Source organism: Macrosteles quadrilineatus, unplaced genomic scaffold, assembly GCF_028750875.1.
Source record: "Macrosteles quadrilineatus isolate MER2022 unplaced genomic scaffold, UCM_ALF_1.0 Scaffold_9__3_contigs__length_116548681, whole genome shotgun sequence".
NCBI classification, from domain to species: Eukaryota; Metazoa; Arthropoda; class Insecta; order Hemiptera; family Cicadellidae; genus Macrosteles; species Macrosteles quadrilineatus.
In genome coordinates this window covers 51,426,494-51,444,128 of record NW_026542602.1, presented here as the reverse complement: position 1 = coordinate 51,444,128, position 17,635 = coordinate 51,426,494, and the positions used below count along the sequence as shown (strand labels likewise).

Genomic DNA, 17,635 nt, shown 5'->3' with positions numbered 1-17,635 from the left:
TATCTTGTTTGGTAAACAAAGGATGTAATTGAATCTGTAAGTTAAGACAAGTATGCGAAAACTACAGTTTTCCATTAGCTCAAGCCTAAATTATATTGTATGTAATGTAGCTTGTTATATTTCGTTATTTTTGTCACGTAAAAACATTTAAATTCTGTATGATGTATAAACATAAAAAAATTTAACAACAAATTCATTTGAAAGTAAAGTTTAGACATTGGTACGGTCGACATTGGTACATTATCATTGGCGAAAATGCACATGCACATTAACATTAATGCGGCTATGTTCAGTTCAGTTCAAAAATCTTTATTCACATAAAAAACATTTTTTTATACAAATATTCAACCATGTGTTGTAAAACACGTGTGGTTGAAAAACTTAACACTGTCTTGAGTAGGTTCATTTTATTTTAACTGTCTTTTTTCTGTTTAACTTTAAATTCACTGTCACTGATACCTTATATCTAATTAGATTTTTCTCAAACACTTATGGTTCATCCCTTCACTGGCTATTCACTCTTACATACTATTTTATATTTACAAATCGTTTAACGGTATATGCTACATTCGATAATTAATTATTTCACTTTGTTTGATTGAGTTATTCTTTATCAATTCCTTTAATTTATTTTTATATAATTCAATTTTCAAATCCTGCATATTTTTGAGTACTCTAAAATTAAAGTTAAAACATTTTACTACTTTATGGTAACACTGTAACCTGCTTGTGTCTTTCATAACAGGTGGTATCATAAGCATACCCTCAGTATAGTTTCTCGTACTCCTATTAATAACAACTGTTTGAAATAAACTAGTAAACTTTTTATCCTACTAATATTATAAATGAGAAAGTTTGGATGTATGGATGTATGGATGGATGTATGGATGTATGTTTGTGACAAGTGAACGCGAAAAATACTGGTCGGATTGGGCTGAAATTTGGCATGATGATAGCTCACATTCCCGATTAACATATAGGCATATTCTTAGTTCAAAAATCCTTTCGGGCTCCGCCCCAGTGGCTCTGGAGTTTCCCATGTTAACCTTATGAGAAATGGAATTATTGAATCTTAACAGCTGTTTCAATTAAACAAGTTGGTTCTGTTCTATGATGTTCAATGGCATTAAAGTTACAAGGATTACCAACAGGGTGCAGCACTATTATTTCTTTTACATTTATGACAACAGCTAATTTGCAACCAAAAGGTGAGTGAGAGTAGCGAACGAAATTCAACCTGGAGGCGAGTTAGCGTAGCGAACGAGCTAACCTGAAGGCAAGTGAGTGCAGCGAACGAGCTCCAACCTAAAGGTGAGTGAGCGTAGCGAACAAACTTCAACCAGGACGTGATTGAGCCATGCGAACGAGATAATCTTGAAAATTAAGAAGTTAAACGGGACAGAGCCCGCGGGTTACAGCTATTTGAATATAAATATATCTTCTCTAGCTGCATTACGTCCAAGTACTGAAACAGTGGTGCAGCTGAGTCAAATTTCTTTACACCACAAATAGTTTTTAATGTAAGCTTTTGCATTATTACAATTGGTTTAAGTATTGTTGAAAACGTCCCTCCCCAATGAATTAAACCATACTTAAGAGTAGATTCAAACCAGGATAAATAGCGTTCTAAGAAGTTTAGGAGTAATAAACTGTCTCAAATGAAAGAAATTATAGTTAATTTTTCTACGTTTTTTACATAGTTGATTAACATGTGTATGCCATTTTAAATCTGAATCTATATGAAGGCCAAGATACTTGACCGAATCAACAAAATTTATTTTTGTACAGCAACAATCACGAAAACAAGTAACTAAATGACAACGTAGATCGATCTCTTCTTTCAACGACTCTGTCAAATGAGGTTTGTAAGTAAATATCATTGCATTAGATTTAGAAGTATTGACGATTAATTTGTTTCTTATCACCCAATTTGATATTACGTCCAAATCATTATTAATTTTCATCCTCAGTAAATCATAATTGTTAGCACTGCATACTAAAGATGTATCATCAGCAAAAGCATATATCTTCGATTTTAAATCCATTGATAACATGTCATTAATATAAATTGTGAATAAAATTGGTCCAAGCACTCCCCCTTAAGGGACGCCAAGCCTTTGAGAACATACATCTGAGTAAACGTTTTTTATTTTAACCATCCGTTTTCTTTCATTTAAAAAAGTCTCAAACCACTTAAAACTATTTCCCTGAATTCCATATAACTTTAGTTTATGTAATAATATGTCTTGATTAACTAAGTGAAATGCCTTAGTAAAGTCAAGATAAACTCCTATTGTTGGTTTACGCTCATCAACATGATTAACTATCTCGCTTATATGTCTTTCAACTGCTAGGTCAGTATTTTTACCTTTCATGAACCCAAATTGATTATTTGAAAATAAATTGTTATCTGAAAAATATTTAACTAATTGGCTTTTCACACAAGTTTCTAACAGCTTAGCAAAGGTATTTAAAAGTGATCGGTCGGTAATTATTCATTTGCAATGGATCAGCTGCCTTATATACTGGAACAATGAGTGCTGTTTTTAGACTAGAAGGAAAGTAACCTAGCTTTATACATAAATTAAAAATGTGACGTAATATTGGGACAAAAATCTTAACATTTTCTTTTATAGTATTTATGGAAATACCATCAAAGCCAACAGACTGTTTATTTGGTTTGCTTAAGATTAAACTTTCTAATTCTACCTCAGTAATTTCAGATAAACGTAACCTTGAGCTGCACGCTAGACCGATATCCGGCATGGCGGGGAATCCCGGCCCATACAATTCTCTAATCAGCTTATCCGGCATACCAGTAAAATTGTTATTGAATGAGTCAGCAACTATTTTTTCATTACCCTCAACCTGTACAATTTCATCATCTATATTAATCGATGTTAGTTCATTTTTTGACTTTCTCATAATAGATTTGCATATATTCCAATAAGACTTTGATGCAGCCCTTTACTGCTTCAATTTTAGATGAGTAATAATTAATTTTTTCCCGTCTTTTCAAATTAGAACATTCTCTAGAGAGTTCTTTATATCTATTAAACAAATGTATGTCATAGTGCTTTTTCAATCGAGAGTGAAGTCTGTTTTTTTCATTTATCTTTTTAATTAGTGTGTCCGATATCCATGGAGTTCGATGCCTATTTTTACTGTTAATAGGCCTTAAAAAACTTGATTGCTCAATACATTTATTATAAATATCGTAAAAAACTGTTAGAGATTTATCAACATCCTCACAATCAAACACTGGCATCCAGCTCACTTCAGCCAACCTTCTTTTTAAAATTGAATGATCTACAGCCTTGACAAACTCCTCTTTCAAAGCACTATCACAACTTGTTACGCAATTTACATTAACTCCAGCATGATCAGTAAAGTCATAGTTTTCTAAATTACTATGAAAAATTAAATTAGTCTTACTTCTGATGAATACATGGTCTAAACACTTTACCCAATTTTCTCTCCCCCAAGTTGGCTCATTTATAAACGACTCAAAACCAAATGAGTTCATTATACTTAAATAATCAATGACACTGTTATTTTGTTCTAAAATGCATAAATTTATATCTCCTAACATAATAGCTGTGTTTTTACAATTACTCAAAATACGTTGCAAATCATTGCGGAAAAAATAAAAATCATATTTATAGTTTCTATACAAAGCTATTAAGTCAATTTCAAAAGGTTTATCATTTATGGTAAAAACTAATGTCAGTTTAATTAATTCAACTTCACGTGACTGAAAGCGTTCATAATTTAAAGTTAAATGATTAGAAATATAAATTACCACTCCACCAGTCTATGTGTATAAGTTGAGACACGTTTGTAGAAAACACTAAAAAGGCAATCTTCTAAACAATTTTAAAATATTTACAACTTTAATTATATAGAAATGTTCATAACACAGTAAGTAATTCCATTAGTTGCATAAGCTTTTACGTGAGTCTTTTTAATTAATTGAAAATTAAGTCTGTAATAACTCTTAAAATAGCTCCTGTACCGGTACTTGATAATTGCTTGATTTCTAGCAACGAGTACACAAGTTAAAAATTCAACAATGCATTAACATAACAAGCTCTCTTTCACGCTGCAAGACTAGTAAACGGCAGAAGTAAGGCAGAACGGCAGAACTGCGGTATTGGTTTACCATACACGCCTGCAACGATGCGCTGCAAACCGCGCGACGAGTAGCTAAATGAACCGTAGAGTAAGTGAGCCTTCTAATATTTGTAGAGGGTTCACTTACTCTACAGATCATTGTGCCAATGAACTGTAGAGTAAGTGAGCCGTCTTCTATTTGTGTAATAGTTATCATGAAATAGGCTCGTATAGTATACGAGCCTACTCCTGTAATTTATTTAAATTCAGTATTTTGGCTCGTATACTATACGAGCTTATTCCTGAATTATTCAAGAATTCATACGCTTGGCTCATAGGCACAATGATCTGTAGAGTAAGTGAACCCTCTTAATTTATTTGATATTTTTGATCGGCTCGTATAGTATACGAGCCTGTAGTGCAAGTGAACCTTCAATATTATTTACGAAGCTCGTATAGACTATGATTTGTAGAGTAAGTGAGCCATGTGTTTTAAGAATTACATATTTGGAGGCTCATTGTGTCAATGATTCGTAGAGTAAGTGAACCCTAACCGTACATGACTACCGCACTTGGCTAGACCGATGAACTCAATCTATCTATCTATATATTAATAGGCAAGCATGTTTCTTTAAAACCTTTTTTCTCAGCTCGTGTTCATCGCAGGGAAAATCTGCGCATACTGTTGGAAAGATATTTTCCTGTAGATGTGCAGAATGCATTTAAAAATTTAAATAGACTAACAAATAAGCACAAAAAATGAATTTGAAAACTTCAAAAAATTAACATGGACCATATGGGTTGCCATGATGGTGACGAAATAACAACAAAATGTAAACAGAAAATCAAAACAAATGGAAGAAATTCCAATCACATGTTTTATTTACAGTGTGGGGAGAAAATAGAGAAGTCTGTACATTAATTATTTTTGGTCGAGTTTCGACCACAGGACCACAGACAATATAATACGACCACTAGTACTTATTTAATACGCAAGCAGGATTTTTGTAACAATTACTCCTCTGAAACTACTGAACCGATCGACATGTTTTTGGTGTCATTGGAAAGAGCGTAACGTGAAGTTGTGCAGGAAACTTTCTTTTTAGGGAAATAATTAGAGAGTGGTGAGGCCCCGGGGCCCTTTAAAGTTTCGTATTTCTCCATAAGATTAACATGGGAAACAAAATTTGTTATGGAACTCCAGCTGTTGTCAGAAATTAAAAGTGAAATATTTATTGATGGTATCCATGGTAACAAAGAACAAACCCACAAAATTTAAAAATGTAAACAAACAGAACTAAACTGTCAAATTAATTTTGATTTCACAATTCCACACAGCTGGACCAGACATATTAAATACTGCATGATTATTAGTACAGGAACGGTATGGATCATAAACATAAATAAAATGTGTCACTCGCCCATTTAAAATTGATTAAATGGAACTATGTTAATGTCATTAGTATGGGATTCTTTCATATGGTAACTATACCATTCGGTAATTTGTTGACCGAGTCTGTTCCAATATTTTTGAGCTGCTGTAATAATATTTTACAGGAAATAACTGTTAGATAAATTCATGGATATAAGTAATAATTCAGATTCTTCAATCATTGCTGTTATTAAAATTGTGTATCCGCAGCAAACCTTCAGACTAAGCGAATTCCCATTTACATTGGCTTAATTTCTACAAAGATATTCCCTGAAAATGGTCATGTTTTTCCTATTTAAAGCTTAAGAGCAGTGTTTCCATTTGAGGGATAAAAATCCCTTTCTAGGGATATTTAGGGCCTTCGAGGGATTGGAAAGGGATTGAGGGATAACTAGGGATAATCAGCGAAATTGAAGGATTTTTTAGATTTTCTAGGGATTTCAGGCCTTTGACTTTATAAAATTGAAATATTGATCAAATAATACATTTTGGCTGTATTTCAACAACGTCAAGGAACTATTTTGGCTAATTTTGCAAGGTATTGACACCGTAACGCATTGATTGTACTACTTTTTCCCCAGATTTTGGTAACAAATCGATTGTAGAAGATACTCCTCAAGGAGTATGTTTTATCTATGGTTGTAGGTAGTGGTAGTGACGTAGTGTTTCAAAGTCGGAACAGACAAGGGGAAGAGTAACAGCCAACACTGCACGAAACAAGCGAAGGACAAGTCGGTCGGTGGAATGTAATGGCGGATCGAGATTACTGTATTTGTTTCTTAGTAGCCCTGTGCCCTGTGTCAAAAATGTCGAATGTTTGTTTTCGTTTTAATTTTGTTTGCCGGTGATTTCTATGATGTTTTTTGGTTAAAGTAACTTGGTATAACCTTTTCACCAATGCATGGTGGCCATGTTTGAAAAAGACTATAAGTTTGAAATTTGGACACTTGAGTAACATTTTTGAAACAATTGTAATTACTTGTAAATGAAAATTATTAGTTTATAAAATTTTAAAAATAACTATTGGTTTCATTTTTTTTTTAGTTAATTTATCTTGTTTTGTACCACATAGGCAGTTTTTAATCACGGCTACCCTTAATTCCAGGCCGGAGGCCGCGGCCTTCGAAGTGGCAACGTTGCAAGTATCTATCTATATATTAATAGGCAAGCATGTTTCTTTAAAACCTTTTTTCTCAGCTCGTGTGAATCGTAGGGAAAATCTACGCATACCGTTGGAAAGCTATTTTCCTGTAGGTGTGCAGAATCCCTTTATAAATTTAAATAGGCTCAAAGATAAGCACAAAAAATGGGTTTAAAAATTTGAAAAAATTAACATGGATCTTATGCGTTGCTATGCTGGTTACGAAATAACAACGAAATATAAACAGAAAATCAAAACAAATGGAGGAAACTCCAATCACATGTTTTATTTACAGTGTTGGGTGAAAATAGATAAGTGAGTACATTACATATTTTTGGTCGAGTTTCGACCACTGGACGACCTCTCGTAGTGTTGTAAAAGGTGATTGTTTGGAGAACGCTAAGCTATAATGATATTTATGTATTTTTTATAATAAATACGAAAGCTTGGTTACTGGGCTATGAAAATATTGACTCCACATTGAATGTATAGAAATAGATTTTCAATTTATATTGTTTTGGTTTTCGATTCTACATTATGTTTTATTTCCATGTTAACTTATGGGTATGGGACGTCTGGCGCTAAACAATACTACGGTACTTGCAACGTTGCCAATTCTACCAGGCCGCGGCCTGCCTGGAGTTAAAGATGGCCGTGGTTGGTGCAAAAATGTTTTTTATATAGTATTACTTTATAAATAATATGGGATATTAAAGAATAATACCACCAGTTACCATATTTTAGGTGGCTATACATGATATCCATTGGTATTGCTGCAAAAATAATAAGTTATCTAGATTTAATGAAGAGGGATAATTGGAGGGATTATTAGAACACGGACTAGGGATAACTAGGGATTTTTTGACGTTGGCCCAGGGATATTTTTTTCTTGCGGATGGAAACACTGCTTAAGAGTTAATTTTAATATGATTACTTAGGTTTGCTGCTACAGGGAAGGTAGGTGTGATTTTGTTGAAAATGTTGATAGCTTAATATGATTGTTATTGGTTTACAAATCCTGCAATACTTTACAATTGCTCGAATTCGAGCAACATGTACACTAGTTAGAATAATTAGATGTAAGATAAACACATTGATATACTTATTGTTTGAAAAGCCGAGAGTCGCGTCCCCAACCGGGGATCGATGATTGGCTTATAAGAAATTGAACGTTATTGTCAAGTCAACACAAGTGAGGTGACTTAACTATCTGTGGAAAATGTCAATTTATAGGATGCTGATGCTATGCTATTCAGATTCTTACAATTACTTATCTATCTCTAGTGATGTGGTGTGTACCTATTAACCAGCTATTAACCTTCTCAATTAACAATTAGTTACCCTGTGTTTAACCTATTTTTTGTCATCATGTCATTAAGTCATTTTGACGAAAAAAGTGGAGTTGTATCCTTCAAAACAAGCTGGGGAACTTGGTGGCAAACAGTCGATGAAGTTTACATTTCAGTTGACTTGCCAAGTAACACAAAAGCGAAAAATGTTAAAGTGACTATTAAAACCAACAATGTCGAATGTATTGTATATGACAAAGTATTGTTCAAGGTGATATATGCTAAACTTAGGTCTAACTTAGCCTAATCGTTAAGAAAAACAGTAGCCTACCCCAAGAAGACCTATGTAGCCTAATTTTACTTAAAATAGCAGGCTGTCCATAATAACGAACGTTTTTAACAATTTAAAGTAGGCCTAGGCCCAGCATTTAGAACAATTACGATTTTATGTTAGGTTAGGTTAGGCCCAGCGTTTAGAACAATTACGATTTTATGTTACTTTATTGGCAAATATCCCATAGGCTATAGGTCTAAGGAATAAGCTTTTATTGTTGTAGGTCTCGTGTAGGATCTGGGCCCCGGACCAATTTCCTTTTTTTTGTTTCGAGGTCCCCAGAGGCCATAAGTTAAACATCATCTGTTCAGATTCATACAGCATGAATAATGGCAAAAAGTCCCAGGACAGATGAATAACTTATTTAAAAAAATAGGCTTACATACTTAATAAAGATAAGGGCTGCACTTTACGTTAGGTCCTACACTTATTCGAATGAAATTATCAATCAATATATTGATTAATCGATATTTTCATTCGAATGAGTGTAAGACCTAAAGTAAAGTGCAGCCAAGATAAGCTACAAAACCTGGAACTAAGCTTAACTTAGGCTATGGATAAAACATACTCCCTTAAGTTACCGTACTTGTATTGGTTAGTCTGTGGCTAGGCCTACTGGTCATAAAAATTAGCCTACTCAGCAATAACTTAGGCCTAAGTTACCATTGTGTAACGGGACGAACAAAAAAAATCTTAATAGTAAGTTAGGCCTAACTTAATCAAGAGTTAATAAGTTATGTGTACCGTACATCAAACTAACTTAACTTACATTAATTTTAATTAGCGAAATACATTGGCGAAAACCCTAACCGTAACTGATAACTAAATCAAAAATGGTGTAGCCGTTCAAAAATGTCTTGAATTTGCAATGCAATGCTACGATACCTTCAGAAGGTAAACCTTTGATTTAAATTTACTTCTCGCATATCAGCGTGCTATGTGGTAAACTCGTAGGTAGGGATGCTTACAACATTTGCTTCTATAAATCAGGCCTAATAAATTATTGTATTAATTCAACATAATTTTAAAAGAACTTAAGTTAGATAATTTAACACTAATACAGTAGAATCCTGCAAACTCGGCGTAATGTGGACTGGAAGGGTGCCGAGTTTGTGAATTGCCGGGTTATCGGGAACTAGGGTTAAAAATAAGAACAATATAATTGGTAAGCTAATTAACTACCTCTTTTATTTATATTTATATTACAAGTCAGTATTAAGCTTTCAAAAATCTTTGACTTTGACTTAAGTCATCAGATATAGTAAAACAAATCATTTGTACGAGCTGAGAATGATTTGACTTGAGCTGGCTTGAGTCCATGTTTAACTCGGACTCAAAAAATCACTAATTTTCTGAGCCAGATGATGGCCGAGTTATCCAGACTGCCGGGTTATCGAGTGCCGAGTTTGCAGGACTCTACTTATTGATACGTACTTGTCCAAGGCATTCTTTCTCTTGATTCATACTTCATACTTTTCTCTTCATCGTTGACCAGTATAACTGGATAGATGGCGTCAATACTATTTACACAAACATATATTTACAGCAAAAAAACTTTGAGAAATTTAATTCTTAGATCTTGATTAAAATTTGGCGGCAGGTCACTTCATTTTATTGAGGAGTGGTCGGCTTCTAGATACTCATTAAGTGTGTAGAAGGGGTTGTTTTTAAGCCAAGTCCCAATTTTATTTTCAAACGTCCTTGGTTCTAGTTCTTTGACGGCAGCCGGGAGTAGGTTGAAAAATTTCATAGCCAGGACAGGGTAGCAGTCTTTCTTTTTGGTAAGTCTACAGAAAGGTAGGTCAATGTGTTTCTTCCTTCTGGTATTATAACTATGCTGGTCTGCTCGTATTGGTAGCGTTGGTAAATCTCGATGAATGTGAAGAAGACTGACTAAGATATAGTGGTTGAAGATTGTAAATATGCTTAATTTCTTGAATATGGGCTTGCAGTGCTCTTCATCATTGGCGGAGTCTATTATTCGGAGAGCTTTCTTCTGTAGGACTAGGATTTTAGTGCAGGTTGAGGCATGGCCCCACAGCTCAAGACCATAGATGATGTGGCTATGAAACAGTGACAAGTAGACTGTAACAAGAAAATCCTTGGAGACAAGTCGTTTCAGCCTACGTATGAGACAGATCACACGGTTTAGTTTTTTGCAGATGTAGTTAACATGCTTCTCCCAAGTTAGTTAGTTTCGGATCTATTTGGAAGCCAAGGAGCTTCACCTCATCTGTTTCATTATGGTATTTTGAAAGACTGCATACTATCTTTTGAGTTTTACCTTCATTTAGGCTTAGGCTACTCTTGTCGAACCATGATTTTACGGCAACAAGCTTCGCTTCTGCTATTGTCAAGGCTGTCTCTGGATCATGGCCGCTAGTGTAAATGGAGGTATCATCTGCAAATAGTAGGATGTTTCCCAGTAGGCCTAGGTCATTTATAATGATCAGAAACAGCACAGGCCCAACCACCGAGCCCTGTGGCACACCGTGAAATACCTCAAGTGGCTCAGAATTTGCCCCATCGATTGTGAGAATTTGCTTTCTATTATGGAGGTAGGTACGAAACGTTTCTAGAACTTCTCCTTCTACTCCATATGCCGAGAGCTTTTGTATCAGCAGGCCATGCGGGACGCAATCAAACGCCTTGCTTAAATCAACCAATGCCAAGGCTGTGGATTCTTGAGACTCAAAGGAGTCTAGAATGTTTTCGACCAGTTGAAGGACAGCAGAAACTGTGGATTTACCACGACGGAACCCGTGCTGGGCATCAAGAAAGAGATGATTTTTTTCAAAGTGATAGACTATCTGGTTTTTCATTACAGTTTCAAAGATCTTTGCCAGGACAGGTATAATCGATATAGGCCTATAGCTTTTCATGGCCGTGGGATCGCCTTTTTTGTAAACTGGGACAGTGCGAGCCACCTTTAGTTTGTCTGGAAAATAACCTTTCTCAAGGCATACATTGATGACATGACACAAAGGATGTACAATAACTTCTATAATCTTTTTTAAAAGCTCTACAGATATACCATAGATATCCCGGCTCTGTTTCTTCTTAAACCTAGTCACAATGCCGATAATTTCACTGGGTGTCACCCTCCGCCAGTGCCTAAAGGGAGTCACGTCATTGGATATGTGATAGATAGGCCTACACAGTTCTTCCGGACTCACATTATCTTTGGGGGATTACTTATAAGAATAAACTATTAAATTAATGAGAAACAAATTATATTAAAGAAAGGAATTCACACTTTTATTTTGATCACACAAACATAAACATGAACACAGCTTAATATAACAAGTAGAACATATGATCTTGAGACAATGTACATTTAAACAGTACATAAGCAAAATTGTCAATGTTCCAATACTCCCTTCACAATTTTGAAAACTAAATGTCACAAAGTCCAATGTTTACTTTAAGCTGTGTAAACCTTACTCGATTGAGAGGTTTAGTAAGGATGTCGGCAAGTTGATATGTTGTAGATACATGTTCTACATCAACAAGTCCTTCCAAGAATTTTTCTCTGACGAAGTAATACTTAACTTCGATATGCTTCGTTCTGCGATGAAACTCAGGGTTCTTTATGAGTTTCACGGCACTGCCATTGTCAATTTTCAGAACAGGTGTCAATTGTGAGTGACAACTTATTTCTTCAAACAGACGTTTGAGCCATATTGCTTCCTTAGCTCCTTCACATGCAGCCACAAACTCGGCTTCTGTCGTAGACAGTGCTACAGAACGCTGTTTCTCGCTTCGCCAGCTCACTGGACCTCCAGCATAACAACTGATAAACCCAGACGTTGATTTCCGAGTACTTTCCTCCCTAGCAAAATCAGAATCAGTGAAAACATCCAGATTACTGCACGGTGAGGACTTGTACAAGATACCAACATTTATGGTTCCTCGAAGATATCTAAATATCCTTTTGACACTCAACCAATCCGCTTGAGTAGGATGTTACATATTCCTCGCAGCCAATCCCACAGCAAAGGAAATATCAGGTCTTGATACACAACTTAAATGCATCAAGCTTCCAACAGCCTCACGGTATGGAACTTTTCCACTGACAGACTCCACTGGACCGTTGTTTACAGGTTTTTCACATGGTGTAGAAATGGAATTCGAGTCACTCATACCAAAACGTTGTAATATGCGTTTAGTATAGGCTGATTGACCAATCCATATTCCACTTGAACTTTTCTTGATCTGTAATCCTAAATAACTGTCAAGTTCACCAGATTTGATTTTAAAAACTTTGGATAAGCTTTTCATGAAGTCGTCAATGATGCTATTGTCGGTCCCAGCTACTAATCCATCATCTACATAAATAAGTACAAAGTAGCTTCTTCCCGTGATTGTTTTTATAAAAGAGACAGGGATCCGAGTTACTTCTCTTAAGACCTTGAGATTCAAGAAACTTTGTAAGTTTCAAGCTCCAACAACGAGGAGATTGTTTCAGACCATATAATGACTTTTGTAGTTTACACACACGTCCAGTTCCATCAGAATAACCTTCAGGTTGCTCCATGTAAACTTCCTCTGAAAGATCACCATATAAAAAGGCAGTCTTCACGTCAAACTGACGCAATTCCAGATTTTAAACGGAAGCCGTACTTAGCACAGATCTAATGGTGTCATAACGTGCCACAGGACTAAACAGTTCATTATAGTCAATTCCTTCACGTTGTGCATATCCCTTGGCTACTAGTCGAGCTTTGTATTTTTCATGAGAACCATCAGAATTAGGTTTGGTTCGAAGTACCCAACGACATCCCAGGACACGAGCTCCTTCTGGTTTATCCACCAAAATCAGTCTAGTGAACAAAGGCTAGATCGTTTGCTAGAAGAGTTCTTTAGGTGGGATCGGGATCCTAATGAGGACATAGCTACCCATGTTGCAAAGCTTCAAAAACATTTTGCCGAATTAAATGATGCACTTGAGAAACAAAAGGAATCAAAGCTTAGTGATAGAGTTTTAATTGCAAGAATTTTATCTACTTTGGGGCCAAGCTTTCGTGAATTCAGAAATGTATGGGAAGCTATGCCATCTAAGGATAGAACAATTAAAACACTAGTTGAAAAGCTTCGCACTATAGAGCAGCGTGATAACGTGGAGTTACTTAAAACTGCTTTATATGTTTCAAAACCCACGGGTACAAGAGTAAAGCAAGTTTCTAAGATATTTTGTTTTAAGTGTAAACAAAAAGGGCATAAGGTTCCTGATTGTCCACTTAAAAAGAAGTCTACGGTATCTACATCTGATAACAAGAAGGATGTGTCTGCAAAACATAGTTTTATGAGCGGTAATGAGTTAACTTTTGCAAATCGGGACGTTTGGATTGCGGATTGTGGTGCTACTCATCATGTAACGTGGTGTAAAGATTATTTTACAGAGTATTCACAATTTTCAGAACCACAACTTATGTCTGGCTTCAGTGATAATGCTTCTGATAAAAAGTGTTATGCCGAGGGATCTGGGATCATTGTTGTTGAAACTAAAGTTGGTAAGGAGCTAATTCAAACGACTGTAGAAAACGTTTTGTATGTACCTAATTCTAGAGCTCATCTGTTGTCAGTCAGCAAGGCAGCGAAGAAGAACCATGTGTTTTCTGCTGACAATCTTGGATGTAAATTTACCCTAAATGGTATTGTTACATTGACTGGACGTTTGCATGGGGATTTATATTTTCTTAACATGCGTGCTATTTGTCCTATACAACCCACTGTACAACTTGCATGTAAGAAAGATTCTTTACAGCTATGGCTTGAACGGCTAGGTCATCAGAATCAACGCCATGTTAAACAAGTTTTAAAGATGAATGGAATTAATGTGACTGGAGACATGGGATTGTGTAATGGATGTGTTCTTGGTAAATCTCATCGTGGTCCATTTCATTCTCGTCCAACTTGTCCTGAGGTGGTTGGTGAACTGATCAGTACAGATGTCTGCGGACCTATGGAGGTCACTTTGTGAACTGATCAGTACAGATGTCTGCGGACCTATGGAGGTCACTTCTCTTGGAGGTAACCGCTATTTTGTATTGTTTAAAGACTACTACAGTAAGTATCGCCAAGTATTTTTCATAAAGAATAAAAGTGAAGTAGCTGATTGTATGCGCATCTTTCTTGCAGAAGCAAAACAAGGTGGAAAGATCATAAAAGAAATGTTGTTTGATAACGGGTCTGAATTCCTATCAAAGGAAACTACGAGAATCATTCAGGAGTATGGTATTAAGATACGTACAACTTCTCCCTACTGCCCTGAACAGAATGGTTCTGTTGAGAGGGATAATCGAACGATTGTGGAGTCTGCTCGTTCTATGCTTCAGAGGAAAGGCTTGCCGAAGTTTCTTTGGGGTGAGGCTTGTAATACTGCAGTTTACCTTCTTAATCTTACAGGACCAAGTCCTGTAGATGGCAAATCACCACTGCAATTGTGGTCGGGTAAGAGTGTTCCAGGTCTGCAACACCTCAGAGTATTTGGAACTAACTGCTTTGTACATCAGCCGAAGCAAAAGCGGAAAAAGTGGGATGCTAAAAGCATTGAAGGAATCTTTGTTGGGTATCATGGTTTGAGAGATGGATACAGAGTGTATGTACCAAGCAAATGGCAAACTGTTATAAGCCATGATGTTATATTTCAATCTGAGACATCCCAAGGAAGTACTGCTCCTGATAATGAACCATCTTCGAGCGATGAAGTTCATTTTGACATCACTTCAAAAACAACAGAAGTCGAAACTGACAAAGCGGCATCTCCTATTGTTTTGGAGGGAGGTGAGCAGTGTGATGTATTGTCTCAAAATGAAACCATGGAAGTGGAAACTGATGAAGTGGCAACTCCTATTGTTTTGGATGGAGGTGAGCAAGACGAGTGTGTTGTATTGTCTAAAAATGAAACCACAAAAGACGTGTTGCGACAAGGAAAACGAGTGAAAAATGTACCAAGTTGGATGAGCAGTGGAAATTTTGATCTGATGCTGGTTCAATCAGAAACACAGATGTTTCCAAGGTCTTACAAGGAAGCAATGGTGTTGGATGATGCATCTGACTGGAAGGCTGCTATGGACGATGAAATAAAATCGATTCATGAAAATAAAACTTGGATTTTGGTGGATAAACCAGAAGGAGCTCGTGTCCTGGGATGTCGTTGGGTACTTCGAACCAAGCGTGCTGGGCCCATAACCTATTGATACGTACTTGTCCAAGGCATTCTTTCTCTTGATTACTTATAAGAATAAACTATTAAATTAATGAGAAACAAATTATATTAAAGAAAGGAATTCACACTTTTATTTTGATCACACAAACATAAACATGAACACAGCTTAATATAACAAGTAGAACATATGATCTTGAGACAATGTACATTTAAACAGTACATAAGCAAAATTGTCAATGTTCCAATACTACTGTACCAAAACCCCGGTCTGACAGGCCCACGGGAATTTTCAAAAACGCATGTTGGCAACACTGTTTAGGCTACTTGGGAGATTCCATTCCCCCAATACCTTCCCCCCTTTTCCTCTCCTACCTATTGATAAGTTTATATTGTTTGTTCATTTTGCATGGGTGCCGTGACCTTGACAGGTTGTCTGTTCATAACATGCCTGTCTCAGAAGCCCATCGTTAGTGTATTTGAAAGCGGGGTCTCACAGGCCGAGGGTTTCGGTTTGTGTGTGTCTAAGCGGGGTCCATTATTTTTCAAATGAGGTCTCACAGACCGGGGGCTTCGGTTAACGTCAGCCTTGGTAGGGTTTCGGTATTAGTGTTAAGGCTAACATACTTAAATATTTAAAAAAATACTTAGTGTTAGGCCTATTTTTACTGGGTTTATTTTTAGGGTCATCTATACAAACCAATTCACCCTGATGACAGTGTGTGGACCATAGAAGATGGTTGTACTCTAAATATAGTTCTGTCTAAAGCGGAATATGACCAAAAAGATACTTTATGGGAATCCATTTTAAAGGACGGAAGCTACCAACCAGATCCTTTAACACTGCACGAGATGAGAAAGAAGCTTGATCTAGAAAAATTTCAGATTGAGGTAGCTTAAGTTTTATTTTTTAAATGATATTCATCTATTTTGACCCCTGTTTCCATTCAACAGAGAACCAAGTTAGAAGAGGTTTGCAAACTTTGATTGGAAAATAACAATTTTTCAGTTTTATACAGTTTTTCGGGTTTTTAAGTTTTTTTATAAAACAGGAATATTGGATGACATTTTTAGTTTTAACTTTTACTTTGTATTTTTAATGTTTCAAGTCTAGACACTAAGATAAAAATATCGGGTCTTTTCTCATTACAGGCTGTTTTTACCTGCTAAAAGTTTGCTTAGAATTTTTCATACCGTACATATTAAATAGGCCTATCAGATTTAAGGTTGAATAACTTATATTTAAATACACTTATAATGAAAATATGTAAATTGCAGTAAATTAACTTATACAGATTGTACAGTTAAATTTTGAAAACTTGTTTTAGAACCCTGGTATGGATTTCAGTCGAGCAAAACTCTCAAAAAGCTATGACCAAATGCCTGGAATGAGCGTGCAGAGAAATGAAGACACCACCACTAAAAACTAAGCATCTTACATCCATTTTATAATACTCATCATACATCATTAAAAACATTTTTTTATAATTACTGTTTCATTAATATCCGATTTAGGTTTCATATTTGAGTTAAGAAATTGCATGAATAATGCATTAAAACACTGCAGCCACTTCTCAATCCAGGCCTTTAAAGCCAGCAATGTAATAAGTCTTAGTTAGTCGTATGTCTACAAAATATCTACAAAGTAGCTCTTTTTCAAGATCACTAATTATGATCATCATCTTCATCTTTATTTTATAAAATGTACAGATTGGTACATGAAATTGTGTCAACATAAGTTTTCTTATCTAGATTGCTAAAACTAGTGAATTACAGTAGTCCATAACAGATAATAGCAGCTATATCTATTGTAAGAAAGGGAATTAACCCTGTACCCACGGTGCTCATCTACGCAACACTGTTCACATTACACTTAGTCGACCAGTTGGTGTGAACAGAAACACCCTGTATATTCTTTTTACATGCATACTTGATGTACAGTATCAAGATTCCTGATCAACATAACAATAGTGTTTTCCTCAAGCTTGAGTATATGAGGTGGTAGACCGCTATCAGAGAGCGTGTTACAAAATTCGGCCAGATAACAATTTTGCCCAACGTCGTTTTCCGTAACCATTTTATCGCTGCTTAAATATTGTTGGTACTGGCCAGGAATGTTGTCCATGTTTGCGCTACAGTATTCATTTCTAAAGTCTTC

The 17,635-nt window shown here is 35.7% G+C and overlaps 1 protein-coding gene across 1 annotated transcript; it reads left to right on the top strand.

The window, feature by feature from the left end:
* The first annotated feature begins 7,891 nt into the window (after positions 1-7,891).
* LOC129001955 (nudC domain-containing protein 2-like) lies at positions 7,892-16,965 on the top strand. The gene is made up of 3 exons (XM_054429405.1): positions 7,892-8,246; positions 16,162-16,368; positions 16,806-16,965. The coding sequence occupies exons 1-3, from the start codon at positions 8,055-8,057 to the stop codon at positions 16,905-16,907; spliced, it is 501 nt and encodes a 166-aa protein (XP_054285380.1). The 5' UTR covers positions 7,892-8,054; the 3' UTR covers positions 16,908-16,965.
* Positions 16,966-17,635: the final 670 nt, after the last annotated feature.